The following is an 18695-nucleotide window of genomic DNA, read 5'->3' as shown; positions in this document are numbered from 1 at the left end:
TTGAACTCTTCGTCTATTTCGTATGAAGATAAGGCTGGCGTAGCTCCACCTGGAATAAAAACAACTAGTTATTATAGCGAATCAATGAACTTTTTAAGGCATTCCACTGGACAAATACAGCAGATCCACAGAGATTGCACTTCATTTTTACATGGTTTTACTTAACTTGAGATCTCTGTTTGTTTGTAACTTGGCACTAGCCTGACGAAATGAATCCGACAGCTTCTCCTGAGAAGAGAGAAAAGAAATGGAATAAGAGATTGCACTTCATTTTTACATGGTTTTACTTAACTTGAGATCTCTGTTTGTTTGTAATTTGCACAGACACTTTTGGCGAAGTAAGGTGGCTACGACTTTTTCTTCTTCTTGCTGTCTGTCTTGTGTACTTCTGGTAGATCGTTAGATGGCGCTACGCTCACTGGATTGATATTACCGGTATCCTCTTCTACTTGGAACCCGATGGTGGCTCCCAGCTTGGCACTGGCCTGACGAAATGAATCCGACAGCTTCTCCTGAGAAGAGAGAAAAGAAATGGAATAAGAGATTGCACTTCATTTTTACATGGTTTTACTTAACTTGAGATCTCTGTTTGTTTGTAATTTGTTTGTTTGTTTGTTATTGATATTTTTAGAAACCTCCGTGCCCGAGTGGGTATCACACTAGGATTGCACTCCGAAGATCCTGGGTTCGATTCCCGGCGAGGTGGAAGTTTTTTCGGCTCTGTACTTGGAGTTCGGGGTGCAATCAGCCTCGTGAAGACAAGTGACTTTGATCGAGTAGCGACCAGTGGCGGTATTACCAGTGTGAAAAGATTCTTGATAGATGGAAACTGATTGCGAAGGAAGCACTTAGTAATGCTGTGATATCCACAAAAAATTTGTGAAAGGCTCTGCTTAAACAGAAATAAATTCACGATTTGATTGATACAGGGATTGATGCACGTCTAAAGAGTACTTACCTGTACAACGTTAATACACATATTTGTTTGTTATTGATATTTTTAGAAACCTCCGTGCCCGAGTGGGTATCACACTAGGATTGCACTCCGAAGATCCTGGGTTCGATTCCCGGCGGGGGCGAACTTTTTTCGGCTCTGTACTTAAAGTTCAGGGTGCACTCAGCCTCGTGAAGACAACTGAGTAGCTACTTTGATCGAGTAGCGACCGGTGGCGGTATTACCAGTGTGAAAAGATTCTTGATAGATGGAAACTGATTGCAAAGGAAGCACTTAGTAATGCTGTGATATACACAAAAATTTGTGAAAGGCTCTGCTTAAACACAAATAAATTCACGATTTGATTGATACAGGGATTTATGCACGTCTAAAGAGTACTTACCTGTACAACGTTAATACACATAGAAGTTAATGCGAGACCAAACAGTAGATACGCTATGGAAGCCATCATATACATTTGGTGCTGAAACATAGAAAAAATAGAGCAGATGAAAAAATTTCAGTACAAAAAAACATAATATTAAAGTATAACTTCTTTCCAAGAGGTTTTGATAGAGGAAACTGTGACTAACCCCTAAGGTCTTATCGTCCGGAAATCGAAGAGAAAAGGAAGACAGGATAGGAGAAAGCCAGCCGTTTCGCTTTCGAGAATGAACCTTATCCCTTCAGGATGAAATCCGCACCGGGTGGGAAACCCAGCGTTTACAAGGCAGACGCTCTACCAACCAAGCTAACTATGGAACAATATACATATATGGAAGGAGCAGGGCAACATAAGGAATAAATAAAATTGAAGTTCTGCAAAATATATCTGCCTTTTTGGTTCTCCTTATCAAGTTGACCCACATATAAAAAATTTCAGTACATAAAAAAACATAATATATATAATGACTAGTCGTCTTACTTATATATAATGACTGCTGAAACCCTCCAAGAGATAAATAAAATTACAAATTACAAAACTAGGCTAGCTAAGGGAAAGTAAAAAAAAAAAACTTTTCTTTTAAGAGGTTTGACAGAGGGAACTGTAACTGCTATGGTCTTATCGTCCCGAAATCGAAGAGAGAAGGAAGACAGGATAGGAAAAAGCCAGCCGTTCCGAGAACGAACATTATCCCATCAGGATAAAATCCGCCCCGGGCGGGAATCGAACCCGCGGCCTAGCGCTTACAAGGCAGACGCACTACCAACTAAGCTAACTAGGCTGGCTCCAAAGTGGTTTGACTTTGGACCCAATTTGTACATGGCCTTTTTCGAGGAGGAAAAAGGAAATTTAAGGGATCAACTCAACCACGGTGCATGCACGGGTCCGATTTCTATTTGCAAAGGGAAAAGGGGCGTTGTGGCCTTTGGGTCCCAAATACCTTTTCATAGATGAATTGGGTACCTTTCTCCTAACAAAAGGTCATTTATGGGCTGGGTCCCCCAAAGGTGAATTGGGCCAAAACAAGAAAGAATAATCAAATAGAAATTCTGTCGAATACATTACTTTCCTTATTATAAGACAAGGAAAGTAATAAACGCTAACTATACCTCTTTCGGCTTCGAAAGCGTCGGTAACGAAGATCTTCCACACGTGATCCGAAGTCTGCTTGAACTTGTTCGTGCTCAGTCGTTTAAGATCGGAAATGATAATGGCGTCAGTGGTGCTCAACGTGGAGAAGCCCACCCATTCGAAATAGATGGACCCGGCCAGCGGAGCGTAGAACCGGGCCTCGGCTAGTTTGATACCCCCTGAACCTGCCACCTGGAAGGAAAGGTTTCGATGAGACCTTGACAGGAGGAATTTGTTGATCAAAAGAATTGAGGTGTAAGTTTGAACTAAGTTCGGGAAAAGATGCAGTAAGGCCAGCCACTCACTATCAGGTAGACCTGGCAGGTACACCTGAAAAGCTCCGCCTGTCAGGTCTACCTGATGAGCACACACACACACACACTATCAGGTAGATCTGATCAGGTGTACCTGATAGTGAGTGGCTGGCCTAAGGAAAGATTGTAATGTTGTGATGCCCAGAAAAGTTGTAGGTAATAATAATAATAGTGCTTATTTATACTGCTCAGTGCTCAGATAGGACCTAAAATTACATACCTTGGCTTTGATTGAACCCACGCCCTCCTGATTATTTATCAGGCGAGCATCTTGATTTTTACCTACACCACTGAGACAGGTGGTCAACTAGTAATACATAATCTTATATTATAAGAACAAGTACTTAATAAATACGTATAAAATAATAAAGTTCGACCTATTTCACTTACAGTCAACGTGGCGCAGACTCTGATGGTTCGATCCCCGTCGTTCTCCAGCAAAAGTGACGCTCCCCAAACCCCATTGGTTCCCGTCAATGGCAACAAATCATTGTCTATGCTATGGGAACTTGTCTGATTCAGATCTAAAGGTCCAAGGATCGAGTCCAGGTTAACTAGCCTGATGAGAAAGATAAAATGAAAGGGTTAGGTGGTAGAGAACGCCTCCGGGTTGGGGGCTCGGCAGCGGGATGGAAAAGATGGTTTTCCTAGGCGGGCTTCTAGCTGTCGGTCAAGAAAAACCAACAAGAACTGTGATGAACGCTGATTTAAAGGCAATTTATTAAATTGATTTCCTAGGTACGGCACGGTCCAACAAGGGCCGTGTTCTTATAGCTCACATGGTGTTCCTACATCTGCATCTACGTACGCTTAATCGGTCTTTTCCGTTTGTTACGACACAGACCACACGAGTCTAATGTACCAGTTGTAGCTTACTGTTTGTCCAATCTGATGAGGGACATACTAAGGGATGGGCTTGTTACGACACAGACCACACGAGTCTAATGTACCAGTTGTAGCTTACTGTTTGTCCAATCTGATGAGAGACATCCTACGGAGTAGGTATGCTACGACACAGACCACACGAATATATACAGTTGTAACTTACTGTTTGCCCAGTCTCTCGTCCGTGGGTTTTCCTAGGCGGGCTTCTAGCTGTCGGTCAAGAAAAACCAACAAGAACTGTGATGAACGCTGATTTAAAGGCAATTTATTAAATTTATTTCCTAATAGGTACGGCAAGGTCCATCGAGGGCCGTGTTCTTATAGCTCACATGGTGTTCCTACATCTGCAGCTACGTACGTTTAAAATCGGTCTTTTCCGCTTGTTACGACACAGACCACACGAGTCTAATGTACCAGTTGTAGCTTACTGTTTGTCCAATCTGATGAGGGACATACTAAGGGATGGGCTTGCTACCACACAGACTACACGAGTCTACCAGTTGTAACTTACAAACTTACTGTTTGGCCAATCTGATGAGAGACATCCTACGGAGTAGGTATGCTACGACACAGACCACACGAATATACAGTTGTAACTTACTGTTTGCCCAGTCTCTCGTCCGTACATCTCTCCTCAAGTCGCGTGTATTCGACCGGGAATTCCCGTATACTCCAATGCCATAGGTCACCCCAAGTGTCGACCTTGCGCACCAAACCGGTAGTTTCTATCTGTATGGATCGCTCGTCATAGTGCTGCTCTAGGGTGACCTCCCCTTGGACCCCGTGTTGGGAGATGTACGCTTTGAGCTTGATGCCACCCGCGAGATGGCTGACTAAGAATATACCTGTAGGGAAAGAATAGAATAGAATATACCTGAAGAGGGAATGGTAGGAATTTTGTTTGATAAGCTAAATGTTCACTATGTCCGGCTGGGGGACGTTAAACAGGGAGTAGACCAGCTTAGTCTGGCTGGGGGACTTTAAACAAGGAGGAGGGAAGATACCATCCTTAAATTTCCCATGCTAACGAAATAGCAAAGGTTGAGTGCGAAGGGCATCCGCTCGTACAATTAATAGCCAAAACCAAATGTCAGCCCAAAGCAATCACCCTAGATAGAACTGATTGAGAGGCTGATGAAAAAGGCCGACCTCATCTGAACACGGGAAAAGGCGAAGAAGAAGACGAATATTTTCTTCTCGGAACGGCTGGCTTTCTCCTATCCTGTCTTCCTTCTCTCTTCGATTTCGGGACGATAAGGCCCTAGCAGTTACAGTTCCCTCTATCAAACCTCTTCAAAAGAAAGAGTGGGGGCGAAGAGCAACTTTTCGCTCTCAGCTCGTTGTAGTTTGAAGTCGTTATCGCTTTCCTCTATCGTCAATTCCCTTTACGTGCTTGGATCTCCCCTCCTCCCTACTTGTTATCACATCATACCTAACACATAACACGTCATACCTATCAAATCAAACCTAACACAATTCGTTTAGTCGTAGGTACTCAAAGTGTGAACTACTCATCATACCTATATCGTAGGTTACTCGTTATACCTACCCATATAGGTACCTACACTACACTATGTGTAGGTCATCATTATAGGTATTAGGTACCTCCTCCTAATTCGTAGGTCTAGGTAGTAGTAGGTACTCTCTCAGTGTTAACGGAGTCATTATTCGTTAAACCTACCTAGTACCTACTCAGTCTCGTGTACCTACACAATCAGCGTCGGAATTTTCACGAACAAAACTGACAAACAAAACATCTCCTAAGTGTAGGTACTCTGTGTACTCTGTACTCATAGATGTAGAGTACCTACTATCGTATATTTGGCGGCGAAATTTTTACGAACGAAAATAATATATACCGTGTTTAGGAAATAAATAACGTGTATTTCTTTTAGTTTAAAATTCCCCTCTGTACCTACAAAATCAGCGACGAAATTTTTACGAACAAAAATAATATCTTCCTTAGGAAATAACGTTTAATTCTTTAGAATCTTTAGTTTAATTTTCATTTCTAACGCGGCGCGGCGCACCGGTAGTTTCATGATTGATTTGAAATTTATTTATTATTTATTTGTTTTTATTTATGTAATGCACACATGGCCTTGATGCTTACCGTGTAAATAAAAAAATAATTTATTTGTAAGTAGGAGTTGATTTACCCTAATAAAAAATTGGTGAGTAAATGACAAATTTATTATTTAAAATAAGCACGGTTAATTGGTGCAATAAATTTACTGTATTCATTTTCCCTCTTTATATTATTTTATTTTTGTTATTAGATTTATTTTATTTTTATTATTTACTAATTATTTTTATTTTATTATTACATATTATTATTATATTTTTCCTCATTGCCCATCCAGTGGTAGGTATGTCCCTCATCAGATGGGCGAGAAAACTTCCCTATGCTATACTTCCCATTTCCCATTCAGGTCAACAAATGAACCCCTTTCTTGAGGGAAAAAAAATCGTCTTATTGTACCAAAATCGAAGAGAAGAGGAAGACAGATTGGGTGAACGCCAGCCGTTCCAAGAACGAACCTTATCTCTTTAGAATAATGTTCGCTCCGGGCGGGAATCAAACCCGGGACCCAGCGCTTACAAGGCGGGCGTTCCTCTTTGAACTCAAAATAAAGTTCACTCAACTATTATTAGATTTATTAGGCACTTGTTTGAAAGCGCGTAGTTGAAAACAACAACTTTTCATTCTATCTATTATCCTAATGGGTTTTGCTGATTGATACATTGATAGTTAGGTGTTATTTAATTATTATTATTTTATTAGTATTATTATTATGTTAAGGCGGTTTCTTCTTGATCCCTTGTGTGCCGCGTCCATTTTTGTTTAGGACTATTGCACTAACAAAATTTCATTCTATTAATTATTGATGCTTATGGCATAACGTGTAGAAGATATTATGCTAATGGTTTCGCTGATTAATACGTTGATAGTTAGGTGTTGATTTTCAAGTCATTATCTCTCAGCATGTGATTGTGTATATCAGTCAGAGACTGCGGACACAAACATTTATGGTGTATTTCACTAATGGGAGAATTTTTAATGACCCAAAAAGGATTTTTTAGAAACTCCTCCTTTTTGGACCATTAAAAATTCTCCTATCAGTGAAATCTCTCATTAAGTCATCGGTGAAATCCACGTACTACCTACTATATATTATCTACTACGAAAGTACTACTTCTACAAATAAACTGTGAATTTTATCACTACGGATTCGCCAATTCCTAGAAACACTTCAGAGAACCACTTGAGACAATAGTTTGCTTGGTTGATAGCGCGTCTGCCTTCCTATTCAAACCATAGATAAAGGAGGTCAATATAACATTTTTTTTTTTTTTTTTTTTTTTTTGACCACCCTGTATAAAACTGCTAAGGATTTTAGTGACGGGGCGGGGTTTTTATAATAATAGTGCTTATTTATACTGCTCGCATAGGACTGAAAAGTCCCTTTACTCCAGCAGTAGGCTACTACTATTATTGTGGTCAAATTCTAAATTATATTGAGGATAAAATTCCATACCTCGGCTAGGATTGAACCCACGCCCTCCTGTTTACCAGGCGAGCGCCCTGACCACTACACCACCGAGGCAGGACCACAGGTTTTTAACGTCTATTGATCTATTCGGCAACAAGCTACCCGCCTTCTCAGATGGTTACCGGTCCCTATAGGTACCTACTAGCCCAGATGGTCACCCATCCCGATAACAACCACGCGCAATGTTGCTCAACCTTCCAACTATTTCGGGTGTGCTGACCTTGTGAGGACTTCATATTACAATGGGAAACCCCTTGATAATATTAAGTAGTTTATAATAATTTACAAATACCTAAGATAAAATTATACTAATAATATATATGTTTAATGAGAATAATAATGATTATACTCGTAAAGTTATCTCTTAACTGACCTCGGAAACCTATTTATTTTATTTATTTGTTTATTGTTTTTTGACCCCTAAAATCTGAGCAGTGTACGTGCGAATTTATTTGAATACGTGCAAAACATAACAAATATTGCCTATTTCTAACTCATAAGCTTATAATTATAAGCTTTATTTATCTCATTTATTTATAGCTTTACTTATTTATGTCGGGCTGGGGAGACGTTAAACAGGGAGTAGACCAGCTTAGTCTGGCTGGGGGACTTTAAACAGGGAGTATACCAGGCTGAAATTTTCTTTGCTAAAGAAATAGCAAAGGTTGAGTGCGAGGGGAGTCCAATCGTAAAATTTGTAGCCAAAACCAAAATATGTCAGCCCAAAGCAATCACCCTTAGTTTGGGCTGATTTCGACCCTGTCTGTACACGGGAAAAGGCGAAGAAGAAGATTAATTTATAGCTTTACTTATTTATCTCAGTTGATTTTTATTTTCTTCTTTCCAGTTTATTCCCAATGGACACCAAGCTGAGTGTCCTATTTGTCCCGGTCCTACTCGGCTGTATTCATCTGTCAGTAGGATTCAAAGAAGATGTGGATGTGCCAATCCAGGAGCCCCTGGAATGGTGGCAGACGTCGGTCTTCTATCACCTCTATCCGAGATCCTTCAAAGATTCCAATGGAGATGGCGTAGGCGATTTGAAAGGTAAGTCGAGTGACATTTGAACGGACAGGGTAGGAGTAAGACGTTCCGTTCACTTTTTTTTTAAGAGGTTTGATAGAGAGAATACAGAATAGTATAGGGTGACCTCCCCTTGGACCCCGTGTTGGGAGATGTACGCTTTGAGCTTGATGCCACCCGCGAGATGGCTGACTAAGAATATACCTGGAAGAGGGAATGGTAGGAATTTTGTTTGATAAGCTAAATGTTCACTATGTCCGGCTGGGGGACGTTAAACAGGGAGTAGACCAGCTTAGTCTGGCCGGGGGACTTTAAACAGGGAGGAGGGAGGATACCATCCTGAAATTTCCCTTGCTAACGAAACAGCAAAGGTTGAGTGCGAAGGGCATCCGCTCGTACAATTAATAGCCAAAACCAAATATCAGCCCAAAGCAATCACCCTAGATAGGACTGATTGAGAGGCTGAGGAAAAAGGCCGACCCCATATGAACACGGGAAAAGGCGAAGAAGAAGACGAAGATTTTTAAGAGGTTTGATAGAGGGAACTGTAACTCCTAAGGTCGTATCGTCCCGAAATCAAAGAGAACGAACCTTATTCGTTCAGGATAAAATCCGCCCCGGGCAAGAATCAAACCCGCGGCCTAGGGGTGCTCTCCGCCCCATTCTGTTTTTAGCCTTGGGATAGGTAATCCCTTTATTAATGAGGTTTGATAGAGGGAACTGTAACTCCTAAGGTCGTATCGTCCCGAAATCAAAGAGAACGAACCTTATTCGTTCAGGATAAAATCCGGCCCGGGCAAGAATCAAACCCGCGGCCTAGGGGTGCTCTCCGCTCCAATCTGTTTTTAGCCTTGGGATAGGTAATCCCTTTATTAAACTAGGAATACTTACACTGAACTAGAACCAATATCACAGACTTCATCTCGTCATAGAAACAATTAAAACACTGAAAAAATTAACACTAACACTTATAGGAAACTACGAACAGCACAACAACAGGAACATATTGGTGGAAAAAACTTTGGTACAGTGTCACAGTGTATTGAAATTCCCAGATATTGATTCACCATATTATAAAAGAAATCGGTGCTCGAAAAATTGAAGAATGAAAGCAAATCTTTTAGGTCAAAATCTGTACATTCATATTACTCGATACTCAAGTAGTAAAAAATAAATTGATCTACATCTTAAAAGAAATTGATTTAGAGCCATCTATCTTCAATGAAATAATCAAAGTAACTGAATCAAAAAACGATCCGAAAGTAAAAGTTAAATTTAAAATAATACTCGTAGAAAGTAACAAATTGATCTACATTGCAAAAGAAATGGATTAAAAAAGATATTTGAAACACTCAGGAAAGATAATCGAAAAGAAAAGACATAGTAAAACGTTCACCAATCTATCTTCAATGAAGTAACTCAGGTAACTGAATCAGTGATCAATATACTTCTTTACTGAATCACCTGAAGAATAAAGACAAAAGTAATAAAGAATAACAGGCAAAGAACTCCGTCTATCAAGGACTCCTAGAAGGTATACGTATCTTGGTATCTGTAGCATGGAAGGTACATATCTTGGTATAGCATGGTAGAATCTGGCATGGTTTATTCTGGTACTCTGAACTTGCTAGTGGATACTAAAAGTGAAAGTATTTCTTGGGGGAGGTGCATTGTGAGTTGTTTGTGACGTCATAAGCTAGTAGTTTGTGACGTCATAAGCTAGTAGTTTGTGACGTCATCACGGCACCACTCTGAATACTCTTATGCTAAGGAAAAATAATCTGGTGTGAACATCTCAGGACTTTCTATTACCTACATTAGGGGGAGAAAACTCACAGTAGCAGCAAGACCACTCTTACGCTAAGGAAAAGTAATCTAGTGTGAACATCTCAGGACTTTCTATTACCTACATTAGGGGGGAAAAACTCACAGTAGCAGCAAGACCACTCTTACGCTAAGGAAAAGTAATCTAAGTGTGAACATCTCACGATGTTCTATTATCTACATTAGGGGGGAAAACTCACAGTAGCAGCAAGACCACTCTTACGCTAAGGAAAAGTAATCTAAGTGTGAACATCTCACGATGTTCCATTATCTACATTAGGGGAAAAAACTCATCCAGCAAGGTCCACAATATCTCTCTCATCCTCTTCCTCTTTCTATCACTTCCTCTCCCCTCCTACTCTTCCTTTCTTATCTTTTCCCTCCCCTCCTCATGTCACTCTTTCTCTCCTTTCCACCCTCTTTCTCCTCTCTTTCTTCTCGCTGTCTCTCCCCTCTCCTATTCCTGTTTCCATTCCTCTTTCTCCTCCTCCTTCTCCTCCTCTTCATCCTCCTCCTCTTCTTCCCCCTCCTCCTCTTCCTCCTCCTCCTCTTCCTCTTCCTCCTCCTCCTCTTCCTTTTCCTCTTCTCTCTGCTTTATCGTCAATGTTATCATTATTTTAATAATAATGATAACATCATTAGGGGAAAAAACTCATCCAGCAAGCTCCACAATATCTCTCTCATCCTCTTCCTCTTTCTATCACTGCCTCTCCCCTCCTACTCTTCCTCCTGCTCCTCCTTTCTTATCTTTTCCCTCCCCTCCTCATGTCACTCTTTCTCTCCTTTCCACCCTCTTCCTCTTACCTATCTCTTTCTCCTCTCTTTCTTCTCACTGTCTCTCCCCTCTCCTACTCCTGTTTCCATTCCTCTTTCTCCTCCTCCTCCTCCTCCTCCTCCTTCTCCTTTCCTCCTCCTTCTCCTCCTCTTCTTCCCCCTCCTCCTCTTCCTCCTCCTACTCTTCCTTTTCCTCTTCTCTCTTCTTTATCGTCAATGTTATCATTATTATAAACAATTATTTTAAGTGTCTGCCTGTCATCATTATAAATGAGAATATTTTCGTACATACCTTCCTTCTCCTCACCTGTTATCACATATCAAACATACCTACCTTCCTCCCTTCCTTATGTGTTATGTTCCTTCCTCCTCCCGAGCAATCAACACGAGTGGTTCAAGAAATCCCTGGCTAACATCCCACCCTATAGTGATTATTATATCTGGAAGGACCCCATTGGGTACAACGGCACAAAACCTATCCCCCCGAACAACTGGGTTAGTATTTGCCTGTCTCGGTGGTGTAGTGGTCAAGGCGCTCGCCTGATAATCAGGAGGGCGTGGGTTCGATCCCAGCCGAGGTATGGAATTTCGAGACTTTTGATAATTTAGTTTTAGAATTGGACGGTACCTATGCAAAGTAGTAGATTAGACTAGTGTCTAGCTGTGGGACTACAAACAGAGAGAACAGCTAACCCTAACCAGCCTATCTAGCTGGCAGTTTTCAAAGGGTTCTCTCTGCTTTTAAAGAATAAGTACAAGTCCTCACGATGGTTGACTGTGGTTCAGGACGTGCCAATTAAACAATAAACATGGCTAGGGAACATCACCCCGGTGTATGGCAGAAAAATAATAATATTATTTCCTCCTCCCCACCTGTTTCATCATTATCATTATCACATGTCAAACATATGTACCTCCTTAGACTCACATCATTTGCGTCCGGGAACCCAAAAGGTTGATACATAGATAATTTGTAAAAACCTTTTTTGCATTCTAAGGTTAAAAACAGAGTGGGGAGCAGCCAGCCCAGTTAGCTTGGTTGTTAGCGCGTCTGCCTTGTGAGCGCTAGGCCGCGGGTTCAATTCCCGCCCTGGGTGGATTTTATCCTGAAGGAATGAGTACAAATTTCTTGACCCCGCCGGGAATCGAACCCGGGTCTCCCGCGTGCAAGTCGAGTGCAGTGACCACTACGCCATGGGAGCTGACTCTAGCAGACGCGCTACCAACTAAGCTAACTAGGCTGGCTCCTCATCTGTTTAGGATTAAGGGTAGAAATAGAGTGTAGCTGAAAGCTCTATGCTCTCTGCTCCACTCTGATTGTAGCTAAGCTCGGGGCTGGGCGGAAATCGAACCTGCTACCTAACTCTTACAAGGTTATATTGTTGACGTACTTTGAATTTTTATCACCCATTATTTTATGTATAATTATAACAATAGGTGAAAAATATATATAATTTATAATAATAATATATATTTTTTCTATTTTAGGCTTGTCACATTGACACTTAAGGTTCCCATACCATTGTCACAATTCCGTGCTGTTATAGAGTTAGGTCTATAATTTACTGATAGGTACTTCCTTTTGTAATGTCTACTACTCAGTAATTTTGTAGTGCCTAGTAATTTTGTAGACATTGTAGGTATCTACAGTAATTTTGTAGAGATTCTAGATATCTAATAGTTTTGTAAACATCTTAATATTTCGCGCCTAATGAGTTCCATAAGGATGAACTTGGAATATCTTTGAACAAATAATGTAGGTACTTTTTGTTTGTTTATTAGTCAATTAGCAAAGAAAATATTCCAGTAATGATGATTCAGTTTCTTACGTTTTTTATATACACATATATATTTTTTTACCGTCCTTTTATTTCCGTTTTACATATTTCGTAGCAATGAAGCAACTGCTATATTAGACTCTTACTCTTTGGGTTTCACCGACCTTCCTTTTAGCCCTTTAGAGCCTCTCAGCCTCGTGAGGAAAATGAGTAGCTATGTAATATAAATGCGCATAGCGACCGGTGCCAGCATGGTAGGTAATTGGGAGCTGGATTCTTGCGATATATGTATTTGGAAAAATCCTACAATGCTGCAGTGAGCACCAAAGTTGTGATAGTATAGTAACACAAAGAAAAGACATTTAATTTATTTAATGGAACATAACAGGCTGTTAGCTTAGCAGACCTTCTAAGGGGATGAAAAAATATTCGTGAAATCCAATATTAGACTTGTGTGGTCTGTATCGTAGCATGCACATCCCTTAGTATGTCCTTCATCAGATGAGCCGAGAAGAGACATAATAAGTACGAACAGACGAACCTGTCTAAGAGGGAATCCATGGGACCGACAATTTTTTCCCACTTATCCAGGTTTCCCAGTTAAAAAGTGTCCTACTTAGAGAGGTTGCCATGAAGGGGCCACGATTTTTTTCCCAGTTATCCAGGTTTCCCAGTTCAAGTGTCTGGGATGAAAAAATATTGGTGAAATCCAATATTAGACTTGTGTGGTCTGTATCGTAGCATGCCCATCCCTTAGTATGTCCCTCATCAGATGAGCCGAGAAGAGACATAATAAGTACAGTCGAACCTGTTGAAGTGGGAATCCAAGGAACCGACAATTTTTTCCCATTTATCCAGGTTTCCCAGTTCAAGTGTACTACTTAGAGAGGTTGCCATGAAGGGGCCACGATTTTTTCCCAGTTATCCAGGTTTCCCACTTAGACGCGTCCCACTTAGACGCGTCCCACTTAGACAGGTTCGACTTTACTTCCCAAGGTGCTGGGTCAACACGAGAACAGCAGATGCTAAGTCAAAGGGGAAAAAAATGAAATATATTGCAATCGAAATATTTTTATATGTTTATGTTATTTTTATTGCTTTAAGGTCTTTAATGTCACTGTAAAACAGCATTTGTTTGGTATTTGTGTTATTCAAAGTATGTACAACCTGCATAAAGAGTTCTTTTGTAACTTTTTGATGGGTGATTCTCCACCAAAAAGTTATTTTTTCCTAAGGTTCGTTCTCGGAACGGCTGGCTTCCTCCTATCCTGTCGTGCTTCTTTCAATTTTGGGACGATAAGACCTTAGCAGTTACAATTCCCTATATCACACCTCTTCAAAGGACCTGAATCATTGGAGGTGATTAAAGAATGGAGAGGTGTAATGGATCAATATAACAAGCCTGAACCTAAGTAAGATTATTTTTCTTATTTAACCAGGAAACACAAGTAAGATTTTCTTTCCTTTTTGAATAGTTGCCAGCCTGGTTAGCTTGGTTGGTAGCACGTCTGCCTTGTAGGCTCTACTCCACAGCGCGAGATCAATTACCGCCCTGGGTGAATTTTATCCTGAACAGATAATGTTCGTTCTCGGAACGGCTGGCTTTCCACTATCCTGTCTTCCTTTTCTCTTCGATTTCGGGATGAGAAGACCTTAGCAGTTACAGTTCCCTCTGTTAAACTTTTTTTTTAAATTAATTGTGATTAAAAATCATTTCTCTCCAGGGTTATATTATTGGAAGCCTACGCCAGTTTGACCTATACCATGACTTATAATGACCAAGGCGAGAACCTGATGCTAAATCTGTACAGCAACAAATCCAATTGGTACTGACATTACTGACCCACCAAGTAGACTGGAATGTTACTGGAGTCTGGACACCAGTGGTGTTTACACTAATCCAGTGACTGGATCACCTATTTTCCTTATTGAATCCAGACATATATGGGACTCTTTTTTTATGTTTTGATGACAGGATTCTCTTTAACCCAACCTAATTATATTTATTGAAAACAATACTCGCTGTTGGTCTCACGAGTTTTATTATTATTATCATTATTATTTTTTATGATTGGATATTATTTTTCTAATGACATATTTGTGCGATTTGTTGAAACGGAACCGGAATTGAATATTGTCCTCACGAGGCTAAGTGCATTCCGAAACACGTGTTGTCCAGAAAATTGGTAGGAATATTCCTAATATGTTCAAGAGGTGCAATAAGAGAGAATTTCTCTGAAATCTCGGCTAGCCTACATAAGTACATAGTTAGCTTGGAGAGTAACACGTCTGCCTTGTAAGCGCGGGTTCGATTCCCGCCCGGGTTGGATTTTATTCATTCTCGGCATGGCTGTCTTTCTCCCATCCTGCCTTCTTTCTTCGATTTCGGGACGGTAAGACCTCCGTTCTTAGAGATCCCTCTATCAAATCTCTTTAAAGATAATAATAATAATAAATATTTCTGATTTCAGGCATGATAGAAAAGCTGCCTGAACATTTGCACGATCTCGGGGTGGGGGCTGTTTGGATCTCCCCCATATTCAAATCACCCATGGCGGACTTTGGCTACGACATATCCGATTATTTGAGCTTCGAGCCTCTGTTTGGGGATCTGAAGGATTTCGAAACCTTGAAGGAGAGATTGCATGCTTTGGGTAAGTCAGAGAAGTAAAATTTAAATCTAATCTAGGCTTAACTCCATACACAAAAAGCCTACCTGAGGCTTAGGTGTAGGGAAAAACAGCCCTAACCCTAAAGGATGGGTTAAGCTTATACGAATCCTCGAAGAGAGCCTAGTTAGCTTGGAAAATAGCGCGTCTGCCTTGTAAGCGCTGAGTCGCTGGTTTGATTCCCACCCGCGGTGAAGGGAGGCTGTCTTTTTTCTACACGGTCTTCCTTCTCTCTTCGATTTCGGGACGATAAGACCATAGAAGTTACAGTTCCCTCTGTCAAACCTCTTAAAAAAAAAAAAAAAAATCTAATCTAGGCTTACCTCCATACACAGAAAGCCCACCTGAGGCTTAGGTGTAGGGAAAAACAGCCCTAACCCTAAAGGATGGGTTAAGCTTATACGAATCCTCGAAGAGAGCCTAGTTAGCTTGGAAAATAGCGCGTCTGCCTTGTAAGCGCTGAGTCGCTGGTTTGATTCCCACCCGCGGCGAAGGGAGGCTGTCTTTTTTCTACACGGTCTTCCTTCTCTCTTCGATTTCGGGACGATAAGACATCAGCAGTTACAGTTCCCTCTATCAAACCTCTCAGAAAAATAAACGACCCTTCTTATGGGATTAGCAGTGTCGCTTCTAAAGGCCCGTTCCCACTTGTCGTTCGGAAAAAAAAATCGTGTCGTGTGTAGTGGGAACACTCTCATTTAAATTGCATTGCCTAATACAGGACATTCGGGAAAAAATCGAGTGAAACTTGCCTTAAAAAGTTTTAAAAATGCTATGTATGGAATAGTGAGCACGGTTGAAACCTCTCAGAAAAATAAACGACCCTTCTTATGGGATTAGCAGTGTCGCTTCTAAAGGCCCGTTCCCACTTGTCGTTCGGAAAAAAATCGTGTCGTGTGTAGTGGGAACACTCTCATTTAAATTACATTACCTAATACAGGACATTCGGGAAAAAATCGAGTGAAACTTGCCTTAAAAAGTTTTAAAAATGCTATGTATGGAATAGTGGGCACGGTTAGCCCAGTGGTAATGCTCCTGCTTGCCTTGTAGAAAGTCGGGTTCGAATCCCACCATCGACAAAAATTTGTACTCGTTTCGATTGCAAATATTTCAACGGGTTACTTTCTGGTGTTCTCGTGTTGACCCAGCACCAAAATTTGTACTCGTTTTTCGATTGCAAATATTTCACCGGGTTACTTTCTGGTGTTCTCGTGTTGACCCAGCACCTAAAATTTGTACTCGTTTTTCGATTGCAAATATTTCAACGGGTTACTTTCTGGTGTTCTCGTGTTGACCCAGCACCTAATCAAATCAAATATTTTTATTGTGGTGATATACAAACATGTATGTACACAAATTTTTCTTAATGCTAACTTTTAACTAACTTAATAACTTATAACACCTAAATGGGAAGTATTGTGTCTCTCCTCGCCCATCTGATGAGAGGCATACTACAGGATGGGCATGCTACGACACAGACCACATGCGTCTAATGTAGCAGTTGTTTCGTTGCTACGAAACAAAAACGGCGGTGAAACACTCATCTTCAAAAAAAAATACATGGTGTCCAGAATTTACTCATCGATATTTTTACAGGAATCAAAATTCTGCTGGACTTTGTACCGAATCACACGAGCAATCAACACGAGTGGTTCAAGAAATCCCTGGCTAACATCCCACCCTATAGTGATTATTATATCTGGAAGGACCCCATTGGGTATAATGGCACAAAACCTATCCCCCCGAACAACTGGGTTAGTATTTGCCTGTCTTGGTGGTGTAGTGGTCAAGGCGCTCGCCTGATAATCAGGAGGGCGTGGGTTCGATCCCAGCCAAGGTATGGAATTTCGAGACTTTTCAGAATATGCCGACCCCATCTGAACGGAACATGGCAAAGCAAAAGAAGAAGAGTACTTATTAGAATTTGACCACAGACCAACAACAAGATGTTTTTATTTTCGTTGAAAAGAACCTATAGAGCTTTCTGCAAATGGCCTTGTTGCTAAATTGTATCAAAAATAAATAAATAAAATAAACCTATAGAGGTTTTAGGAGGATTTTACTATCTGACAAAAACTTGTATCTTTTTCAATAATTGAGATGCGAACATGATTCTTTTTGGAATTCATTTTTAACATGCTTCATTAGAAAAGCCCTTTTCATCCAAAAGAGGACCTAAGCAGGGTATTTTCTCAAAGGGCCAAATCCTTATGAATTAATATGTCCTCAGGAAACGGAATTTAAGGAAACAGTATGGACGTTTGCTCCTGAGAGGAACCAGTTCTATTTTCATCATTTCTTACGAGAGCAACCCGATCTAAACTACAACAATCCTCATACCAGAGAAGCTATGAAAGTAAGTACAATCATAACTTTTAGTGTCTCCCGCGACTGTTCTACCACCTAACCTCTTCTGACCTAACCTCTTCTGGGCTTTCAACATAGCAACGAGTGTCTACGATAAAGTAAGTCTAATTAAGTACAACCAAATCAAATCGTGAATTCATTGTGGTAATGGTAAAGCAGAGAGCTTCTTCACAACTTTTCTTCTGTTATTTTTCTTCCAGAATGTGCTTCGCTTTTGGCTAGATTGCACGATCTCGGGGTGGGGGCTGTTTGGATCTCCCCCATATTCAAATCACCCATGGCGGACTTTGGCTACGACATATCCGATTATTTAAGTTTCGAGCCTCTGTTTGGGGATCTGAAGGATTTCGAAACCTTGAAGGAGAGATTGCATGCTTTGGGTAAGTCTGAGAAGTAAAATTTAAATCTAATCTCGCCAGCCTAGTTAGCTTAGTTGGTAGTGCGTCTGCCTTGTAAGCGCTAGGTCGCGGGTTCGATTCCCGCCCGGGGCGTATTTTATCCTGATGGGATAATGTTCGTTCTCGGAACGGCTGGCTTTCTCCTATCCTGTCTTCCTTCTCTCTTCGATTTCGGGACGATAAGACCATAGAAGTTACAGTTCCCTCTGTCAAACCTCTTAAAAAAAAAAAATACTTCTACGGTATCTACCTCGTACTTAGGTATACAGTAACCAAACTTAGTGGTGAAGTAATATTAACGTGTTGGTGTTTCGATCTGGAGTTTGTTGGTTCAAATTCAAGTTCAATCATAATTTATTGAGCATTTCTGTTTCACTTTGCAGGTAAAAGAGACACGAATGGTAACATTAGCAAAGGTCTCCTGGTAGATGCCCTATGTTCAATGCTCAATGTAATACTGGGTAGTGTTACAGGAACACAGGTGTCGTACGAGAGTATACAGGATATTGCGGAAACCAAGGTACCTACGTGTGTTGAAAATTTCAGTGTACATGGCTCATTTTTTATTTTTATTATTATCTTTTTTATGAGGATTGATA

At 40.7% G+C, this 18695-nt stretch overlaps 2 protein-coding genes across 2 annotated transcripts in view; one reads left to right on the top strand and one right to left on the bottom strand.

The window, feature by feature from the left end:
* Positions 1-1855: 1855 nt before the first annotated feature.
* On the bottom strand, positions 1856-5262 carry LOC113471456. The gene is made up of 5 exons (XM_026830611.1): positions 5259-5262; positions 4311-4554; positions 3215-3383; positions 2489-2702; positions 1856-1875 (listed from the first exon to the last, which is right to left on the bottom strand). The coding sequence occupies exons 1-5, from the start codon at positions 5260-5262 to the stop codon at positions 1856-1858; spliced, it is 651 nt and encodes a 216-aa protein (XP_026686412.1).
* Positions 5263-5481: 219 nt separating this feature from the next.
* Positions 5482-18695, top strand: part of LOC103518965 (maltase 1-like) — a gene marked incomplete at its 3' end in the record, with an annotated part of 17927 nt that continues 4713 nt past the window's right edge. Inside the window, exons 1-4 of the mRNA XM_026830610.1 lie at positions 5482-5883; positions 8111-8310; positions 15134-15174; positions 17937-18078. Coding sequence (XP_026686411.1) covers positions 8121-8310; positions 15134-15174; positions 17937-18078 — 373 coding nt within the window. The remainder of the gene's footprint in view (positions 5884-8110; positions 8311-15133; positions 15175-17936; positions 18079-18695) is intronic.

The sequence above is a fragment of the Diaphorina citri genome, unplaced genomic scaffold (genome assembly GCF_000475195.1).
Source record: "Diaphorina citri unplaced genomic scaffold, Diaci psyllid genome assembly version 1.1 scaffold2458, whole genome shotgun sequence".
Classification (NCBI taxonomy): Eukaryota; Metazoa; Arthropoda; class Insecta; order Hemiptera; family Psyllidae; genus Diaphorina; species Diaphorina citri.
The sequence above is the reverse complement of the archived record's forward strand: the minus strand, read 5'-3'. Positions and strand labels throughout refer to the sequence as shown.